The 10,132-nt window shown below is 35.9% G+C and overlaps 1 protein-coding gene across 1 annotated transcript; it reads right to left on the reverse strand.

Annotated features, from left to right (window-relative positions):
- Positions 1-1,116: 1,116 nt before the first annotated feature.
- Positions 1,117-2,064, reverse strand: LOC120221427 (olfactory receptor 2C3). Its single transcript, XM_039218805.1, has one exon. The coding sequence runs from the start codon at positions 2,062-2,064 to the stop codon at positions 1,117-1,119; it is 948 nt and encodes a 315-aa protein (XP_039074736.1).
- Between the last annotated feature and the right edge of the window lie 8,068 nt (positions 2,065-10,132).

Below are 10,132 nucleotides of genomic sequence, written 5' to 3' on the forward strand. Positions count from 1 at the left end.
TTCCGGGAAGGTTAACTGAATATTAATATTTAATATTAATCTGAATGATTAAAGATTTTTTCAGATATTGAAAATTTTTATGTAATACTTTAAAATTTACTTTCTTTCATTTTTTCCTTTTCATTTTTTGAGTACTAAATAAAATTTAAAAATGTTAATGCACTCCATTACTCCCTTCCTGACTCATGGACTAACATTATCATGTGTCTCTGCTCTTGTTTACTTCTCTTCCCTACCTCTAAAGCCCATAAAAGTTGTATAATATTTATCCAATTATCAAAGGAAGAAAGAGCATATACAATTCTTATAGGTGAAACAACATTTTATACCAGCAGCAGAGAGAAGGGAACAAGATTGTAGGACAGTCTTCTGTGGATGTCCTAAAATATGATGGTAAAGGGAAGCTTTCTCAATGGCCAGACTAAAGACAGTTCAACTAGATGGCTAGAGAAGATGTGTGAACTGGTCTCATTATAAATAACAAAAGACATATCTCTCACCCAAAACACTCAGAAAATTCCAATGGTTCTAGAAGCTCTGTGTCACCAGGTACAAAGACCAAATTTTTATATATTTCTTATTGTATCACTAGGGGTTATAGACAAAATGGTAACATGTCTATGGATAGATAGATCTAGAGTTAAATCTCAGCATAAAATCTTAGTAGTGTTGTAATTGCCTAACCTTTATGAAATTAATAATATTTAATTTGTGGATTTGTTGCAAATATTAGGAAAAAATGTAAAACCTTTCACACAGATTAGTCATCTCCAAAGGCAATTAATAAAAACAATTAACAAAATAACAATGAACATATATAACACTATATAAGCAATTAACAATATGACAATTAGCATATATATTACATATATATAAGAATATAAATAACAAAACAATAGAATTATTAACAAAAAATTAAAACAGAAAATACTTTCTCTTTGCCTTGGCCTGAAAATGATGTATGAGCACATTCATATCAGATTGTCACTTACCTTAAACTCAAGATATATTGGAACAGAAACTACATCCCAAATATCCTGTCTCCCCAATCAATTTTGATATCTTTAATTTTGTTCTTACTTCTCAAAAGTTACTCACATCTCTAATATGCCCTAATTACCCTGCAAAGCCACAGCAATTCTCTAATGCAATATGCCTGAGAGCCTTCTTCACATCTTTATTCCTGAGTGTGTAAATCAAGGGGTTCAGCATCGGGGTGACAACAGTATAGAAGAGGGCTATGAACTTTCCCTGTTCGTGAGAGTTACTCTTGGCTGGCTGGAGATACATAAAGATGATGCTCCCATAAAACAGAGCCACAACTGCCACATGGGAAGAGCAGGTATTGAAGGCCTTTCTCCGTCCTTCTGCTGACCTGATCTTCATTAAAGTGCAGGCAATGTGGCCATATGAGATCAGGATGAGACCCAGAGGCAAGACAACAAAGATAAAGCTGGCCACATACATCTCCACCTCGTTGAGGCTGGTTTTCACACAAGCCAGTTGCATAATGAGGGGCATCTCACAGAAGAAGTGGTCAATGTGATTGTTCCCACACAGTGGGAGGAGCATAGTGAGTGTGGAGCCCACTATACTTGTAGTCAGACCCCCAAGCCAAGAAGCAAAGGCCAAGCTGAGGCAAAGCTGTGGATGCATAATGAAGGTATAATGCAGTGGCCTACAGATGGCAGCATAACGATCGTAGGACATGACCGCCAGGAGGACACATTCAGTCGCGCCCAGCCAGTGAGAGACATAGAACTGGACCATACACCCTTCATAGCTTATGGTTTTCTGTGGTCCCCAGAGGTTGACCAGGAGTTGCGGGACAATGCTTGTGGTAAAGCTAATGTCCAGGAAGGAGAGGTTGGCGAGGAAAAAATACATAGGAGTGTGAAGGTGTACATCCATGCAGGAAACCAGAATGATGATGCCATTGCTGAAAATAGACACTACATAAAACCCTAATACAACGATGAATAGGATAGGTTCCAGTGAGGGTCGTGAAGAGAAGCCCAGGAGTACAAAGACTTCTGGAGAAGTTGCATTGGCTATTCCCATCATCACGTGAAGCCAGAAGGGGGACTAAAAGACCACCTGCAGTGAGTGGGGATATGAGGCATCAAATGATTCCAGCAGTTAGCAAACTTTAGACATAATTTTATACCCATTGTTCTTGAAAACATCTACTCAATCTCTCTGTGGATGATGTTACATCCTCTTCCTGGAGGCCAATTTGGAAAGACATGAAAATATGCATAGCTTAGGAGAAAATGGACATTGATACAAAAATCTTTGCCTTGGTTATTTTATTGAAATATTGCTGACAGTAGCAACATCTGTAGTCAACCTGAGTATTTAGTGATGAACTTTTTCTTGGGTAACGGATAGTATTTCATTTGATGAAACACTGCAGAGGCATTAATTGCTCCCTGTGATACTCCCTCTCTCAGTTAATGGCCAAATGAAATCCACAGTGACATTTCTCTTTCTCTTAAATTCCATAATCAACAAATTTTGGTTTATTATTAAATTCAGGTTCTCATCCTTCTTGTGGCCTTGCTGCCACAGCCCTGAACTATGCTGCCATTATTTATCACCTGAATTATTGATCTAGTATACAAACTTGTCTTCCTGCTTTTCCCATTAGTTCCCTTCAGAGTATTCTCACACAGAGGCCAGAAGATTATGTTAAGATACAATGTGATCATATGTCTCCACTGCTTAACATCCCCATTGTCTTTTTTTAAAAAATGTTTTATTTATTTCTAGGAGAGAGAGAGAGAGTGTGAGCAGGGGAGGGTCAGAGAGAGAGGGAGTCACAGACTGAAACAGGCTCCAGGCTCTGAGCTGGCACTCAGCACAGAGCCCGACGCGGGGCTCGAACCCACGAACCACGAGATCATGACCTAAGCGAAAGTCGGACGCTTAACCGACTAAGCCACCCAGGCGCCCCATAACCCCCATTGTCTTTGAGCAAGGCTTGCAGTGCCTTTCTCCCAAAACATCCATCCACAGACTCGATTTCTCACCTTCTTCATTCAGGTTGTTTTTTAAAAGTCATCTTTCATTGAAGCACATGTGTCATATTTTTTAAGTTTTTATTTAAATTCCAGTCAGTTAACCTGTAGTGTAATATTAGTTTTAGGTGTACAAGATAGTGAATCAACACTTCCATGCAATGAAACAAAGGTGTAATTTAATATTAAAAACCCTCCCAGCTCCCTTCTCTTCCTTTCTTAATTTATTTTTATTTGCATTACTTATCACTATAGAACAAATATGCTATTCTAATTTACTATGTTTGTACTTGTTTCACTCTGGTAGACTATAAATTTCATGCACTCATGGCTGTGCTTCTGGGTCCCTAGAGCCTAGCTCAGTGTCTGGCTCACAAAAATCCCTTAATCGATAGCCATTGAGTGAATAATTGTAAAACAAGTCATTAGAATATGCTTATGGTCATGATGGAGGAAGTACCAGAGTGATATAAAGGCATAATTAAAGAATCCTCAGCATAATCTCACAGCAGTGTTTTCAGGAAAGAACTCTTGACACAGATTATTCCTTCATCTTACACAGGTGGAAGAGAATAAACCATGATTTAGCAAGAAGAATGTGGAAATTCAGAAATCCACATAGAGAAACATGAATAATTTCAGCCGCTTCAGATGTCCCTGAAAAGTTCTGAGGTCTTTATTTTACAGAAACATTAATTTTTTTCTTCCTTGATTTTAAAAGGAAGAACAAATTCATTATAATTAAAATCCATCCAGGTGAGGAGAACAGAGCAGCTATAAGCTCAATTGTCATCCCTTTTAAAATCCCAAGGGGTGAAACTTATTCATCTCTAAAACTGAAAGTTAATCAAGGAAAATAAACTTGAACACATATGTTCCATTGTGCATATGTAAAAATGGGGCTCAGAGAGCTTCAGACATTTGCCAAAATGTATGAGCAGAAGCTGTACCAAAATGGATATCATAGAGCCACCATACTGAGACAATTGTCTGATTGGCATATAGCAGGTCAATACAGCACTGATGCGCTCTGAAAAAGCATCTGGAAGATATATTGGGAACTCCTTCAAATTTGGGAAACATTGAGAGCTGTGAGAACATGGATGGCTTCATAATATGGATGTGAGAGAGAAGTAAATGAAGACAGATGTGTACAACTGAACCATGATACAATCGAGTGATTGTCCCATAGAGAGAATCATCTTGGATGAGCATGGGGACGTCCAAAAGTAAAGGGAAAAACCAAAACCTACATTGTCACCTGTGGATATAGTTTCCCCTCTGTGGGGATAAAGAACATGGGCTCACATATGAAGAAAATGTATGAATGTCACCAGAGATGGTGGCCATAAGATCAGTCATGACATAACAGTTCAGTAGAACTTTTGAGGAAGTAGACACCTTTACAGTGTCCTGTTCTATTTCTAAAACTGTTCAGTGGTTTATCCAAAGTCCCAGAGCTGCTCAGTGCTAGTACTGCAGCTACACTTTCAAAATCTTAGTACAAAAATAGAATTCCCAGTAAAGGAGGAGGTTTGCCCATTCACAGAGATTCACCAAAACCTGTCACAATAAATAATCATTTTTGAAAACATTATCCTCTCCCCAAGTCCTGTGACATTATGACAAAGAAAGGTAGCATAGGAACAGTTATGAAAATGTTTGGAGTTCAAGATTTTAGTCAATTATGAGGTGTTACAAACTCTACTCCTGGATGTAGGTAACCTGCTAAAATACCAAAGACCTCAAGAAGAGCAAGTCATATTATTGAAGTGGATCAGTGTTCATCAGCCTTAACTGGAATTGACAGAAACTCTGTGATCCCCTTTCATCTTAATACCATAAACAAGCAAACAAACAAATAAACAAGCCCAAGAATGTCACTTACTGATGGTGATCTAACAGCAGCATCCCCCTGTATAGAGAGTGGAAATGTTGTATAATGGCGAGTATTTTACTTCAAAGGTGGATAATCGATAAATTCAGTGGATGTGGCATTGAAAAGTAGGAAAGTAGCCATGGGAGTTAAGAAGCCCTAAAATATTGGAAATCTCCAATTCATTGATGGCAGACATGTTAGATTGTATTTAAATGCATGCCTGAAGAACACATTCTTGAGTTTTAAAATCAGAATAGATTGAAGTTAGAAACACTTTTTTCCCCTATGAAAACTGTCAGCAAAAGGAATAAGGATGGCTTACGGTGTTTCCAGAATGAGAAATACATGCCGACCCACAAAGGACCAAGTGTGTCATAAAACCTGTATAATCATGAGACATTCATTTTATCCTCTGGAGCACTGAAGAGGGAGACAGAAGGTGATGTATATGTCAGGGGAGTGAAATTGGGAGGAAAGAAGCTTTGGGGATTTTTTTCCCTATTGAATAATTACAATTTCATTGTAATCAAGATAATTGATTACTTTTATGAATAAAACATTATTTTATGTTTTTATACTGCCAAACATTATTTATAGGAACATAAGAATGAAGTCTGTCTACACAAAGATTTATCATACAGTGGAGGAGAGAGTGAAATATTTACTCATTACAATAATTTTGGTACATGCTGCTATAGATTTTCTTTCAAATTTAATTGCATAATTATTGGTGTATACCACAGCAATGAGGTAACTTCTTTTCTTTAAAAATGAGATTATTTTTATTGTTTTAAAATGCACACAACACATAAATTTAGTGTCATAACAATTTTCTAAGTATATAAATCAGTGAAATTGGGTACATTCACAAAAATAGTGCAACCATCACCAATATCTAGTTCCAGAACTTTTTCATGCCCCCATTTGCTTTCTTTCTCCAGGCTTTGGCGTTCTAATCTGCATTCTGTCTTTAAGGATTTGCCTATTTGGGGTATTTCACGTAAATGAAATCATACATTTTGTGGCTTTTTGTGTTTGGATTCTTTCACTTAGCATAATGTTTTAAAGTTTTATACACATTGTGGCATATGTAACTATTTCATTTGTTCTTATAGCTGAATGAATATTCCATTGTGTGACTTCACCATTATATTTACCTATTCATCTGCTGATGGACATTGGCTGTATTTGTTGATGGATATTTTGGCTGTTTTTACCTTTGGCTATTTTAAACAGAGCTTCAATGAACATTTCTCTACAAATTTTGTTTGAATGCCTGTTTTAAATTGTTTCAGGTGTACAGTTGGGAGTGGAATCCCTGGGTCAAATGATAATTCTGTGTTTAACTTATCGGAGAACTGCCAGACTTTTTAACAGTGACCACACCATTTACATTCCTGCAAGTACTGTGCTGTGTTCCAATTTCTCCACAGTTTTGCTAATACTTTTTATTTTCTACTTAAACATGTTTTTGTGTGTGTGAAATCATATTTCATTGTGGTTATTATTTCCATTCCCTGAAGATTGATGATATTGTGCTCTATTTATGTACTTTTGGTCACTTTATCTTTTTTGGAACTTTGTCCACTTTTAACTGCATTACTTGTGTCTTTTTGTTGTTAAGACAAAAGATTTTTATCTATTCTGATTATATTAGATAGATGACATGCAAATAATTTCCATCTGTGTGCTGCTTATTTTTTTACTCTTTTTTGTGGTGGCCTTTGATAAAGAATTTTTTTAATGAAGTCCAGTCTGTCTATTTTTTCTTTTGCTTATGTTTAGGGTGTCATAGGAAACCATTGTCAAATCAAGTCATGAAGTGGTTATTCTGTATGTTCTTCTAAGAGTTTTATAATTTTAGCTCTTATAATTAGGTCCTTTATGCTTATTTATTTATGTATTATTCATATTTAATATGGCATAAGATAGGAGTTCAATTTCATTCTTTTTTTTAATGTTTTTATTTATTTCTGAGAGAGAGAGAGAGAGACGAGAGACAGCGTGAGCAGGGGAAGGTCAGAGAGATAGAGAGGGAGATACAGAATCTGAAGCAGGCTCCAGACTCTGAGTTAGCAGTCAGCACAGAGCCCGATGCAAGTCTGTAACCCACGAACTGTGAAATCATGACCTGAATAGAAGTCGGACACTTAACCAACTGAGCCACACAGGCACCCCGTCAACTTCATTCTTTAAACAGATATTTATCCAGTGTTCCAGCACCATTTGTTGAAGAAACTGTTCTTTCCCCACTGAATTGTCTTGGCACCCTTATCTAAAATCAATTGCCATAGATTTATATAGATTTATCAGTTTATTTCTGAACCACTGATCGACATGTATATAGTTATGTAAGTAATACACTTTTAATTGCTATAATTGTGTAGTGAGTTTTGAAATTTGAAAATGTGAGGTATCCAAATTTGTTATTTTTTTCCAATGTTGTTTTGGCTATTCTGGGTCCCTTGTAATTCAATATGAATTTGAGAATTGACTTTTCTATTTTTGCAGCAATGACAAGAGAAAACATTGAGATTTTGAAAGGAATTGCATTAAATCCATAGATCACTTTGGGGAATATTGTCATCTTAGTGATGTTAGGTCTTCCCATTCATAGACATGGATGTCTTTCTATTTGTTTATGTCTTCAATTCTTTTCATTAACAGTTTGTTGTTCTAAATCTTAAATATACTTAAATTTATTCCTAAGCATTTTTTCTCTTATGATATTGTAAATAGAATTATACTGTTAATTTTCTTTTGGGATTGTTTATTGATAGTGTACACAAATACAACTGCAATTTTACTTGATCAAGTATCTTCCAACTTTAATGAATTCATTTATTAGCACTAACAGTTTTGTGGATTCTTCAGCATTGTACACATTAAAAATCATGCCATTTGTGAGTAGAGATCATTTTACTTCTTAATTTTCATTTTTGAAGTCTTTTACCTCTTTTTCTTGCCTAATTACTTTGGTTAGAACTTCAATACAATGTTGAATAGAGATGATAAATTGGACACCATTGACTTGTTCCTGAATTTAGGGAGTAATCTTAGTTTTTCACAATTGAATATGATGTTAGCTGTGGGTCTTTATTTTTATTTTATTTTATTTTATTTACATTTTTATTTATTTTTGAGAGAGAGAGAGTGAGCAGGGTAGAGGCAGGTGGAGGGACAAATGATCCGAAGCAGGTGCAGCACTGACAGCAGTGAGCCTGATGTGGGGCTTGAACTCATGAACTGTGAGATCGTGACCTGAGCCAACATATACTCAATCAACTGAGCCACCCAGGTGCCCCATAGCTGTGAGGATTTAAAAACATATTACCTTATTATGTTGAAGAAGTTTCCTTCTTAAATCCCATGAATTGATTTTTATATGTTCAATCATATTTGCATTCCTATAATAAATCTCACTTGGTATATAATGCTTTTAGTATGCTCTTCAGGATTTAGTTTGCTATTTTATTTGAAGATTTTTGTATCTATATTCATAAAGTACATTGTTCTGTAATTCTCTTTTCTTCAATGTCTTTATTGACAACAATACACTTTTAAATATATTATGGAATAACTTCAATGGATAGTAATTCTTATTCCTCTAGCAGTTGCCTCTAATTGCACCAGGATTAGTTTACCCCTCAATTTGTGTAAAGATTTGGGTGAACATAACTACTAAGAATTTGGCCGTTGAAATTTGTCATGAATGGGTTTGCACATTGCACTTCAATTAACTAGTTCTGGCTACTAGTCTAGCCGCTTATTTTACTTGCCTTCCATTTTTTTGATACGTATATAAAAAGATTTGCAGAATATCATTCTAATTTTTAAACTCTGTGAAGGTAAGGCCTGTGTTTACCCTGATTATTATTACATTGTCCATTATCCCAATATATGCCTTGATATTACAACATCTAATATATACTTATTATTATTATTAAACAATGAATGAATGATTCTGGATCTATTCTGTTTATGAATATATAATGTTTTTGATATAACACAGGAATATAGTCGATGGAATATGTAACAGACATACATTATTCCAATATGTGTCATTTTACAACAAAAATAACTTTATCTGATATTTGAATTATCCCTGAATTATCCAGAGTACTCCAAATTTAACTCTGGAGGGAACTATTATGAATGCCACCTTAAAATAGGGTACTTGGGGCTTTCCGTGAGCTTGCTCAATGTTACATGGGTATTAAAGCTTGCACTTCTAAGTAACGTTTCTTTTATATTTCACACCCTTCTTTAGTGACCTCATCTAGCGTAATCACTTCAAATAATAACTAAATCCTGAGAAGTTTCCAAATTATATCTGTGGCCAGCACTTCTCTGCCAAACTTCAGATTTATGTAGCAAGTTGCCTGTACTGAGCCTTCATTTGTATGGTGTTATGGAATGAATTATGTCTCCCATTTATTTGTTGAAATCCTAATCTCCAATGTAACTCCCCTCTACAGTGAAAGGAATACACTTTTAATTTTTCTTTCTTTTGTGTTTGTGTTCATGAGTGAATATGTGTGTGGCAAACTGTGATGGGAACATATGTATTAGTTTGCTAATGTTGATGTAACAAATTTTTTTCTTTTTTTTTTATTCCTTTCTTCTGCTTCTTCTTCTTCTTCTTCTTTTTTTTTTTTTTACAAATAGTTTATTGTCAAATTAGTTTCCACATAACACTCAGTGCTCATCCCCATAAATGTCCTCCTCCATGCCCATCCCTCCTCCCCCCCACATCCATCAGTCCTCAGTTTTTGTCAGCATTCAAGAGTCTCTCGTGGTTTGCCTTTCTCCCTTTCCCCCACCATTTCCGCCCTTCTTCTCCCCCATGGTCCTCCGTCAAGTTCCTCCTAATCCTCCTATACGTGTAAACATATGATATTTGTCCTTCTCTGCCTGACTTATTTCGCTAACCATAACAACCTCAAGGTCCATCCATGTTGCTACATATGGCCAGATTTCATTGTTTCTCATTGCCATGGAGTATTCCATAGTATAGATAAACCACATCTTCTTGATCCATTCGTCTGTTGATGGACACTTAGGCTCTTTCCATGTTTTAGCTATTGTGGAGAGTGCTGCTATGAACATTGGAGTCCATGTGCTCCTATGCATCAGCATTTCTGTGTCCCTTGGGTAAATTCCTAGCAGTGCTATTGCTGGGTCATAGGGGAGTTCTATTCTTAGTTTCCTGAGGAACCTCCACACTGTTTTC

The sequence above is a fragment of the Hyaena hyaena genome, unplaced genomic scaffold (assembly GCF_003009895.1).
Source record: "Hyaena hyaena isolate Hyena2069 unplaced genomic scaffold, ASM300989v1 scaffold_790, whole genome shotgun sequence".
Classification (NCBI taxonomy): Eukaryota; Metazoa; Chordata; class Mammalia; order Carnivora; family Hyaenidae; genus Hyaena; species Hyaena hyaena.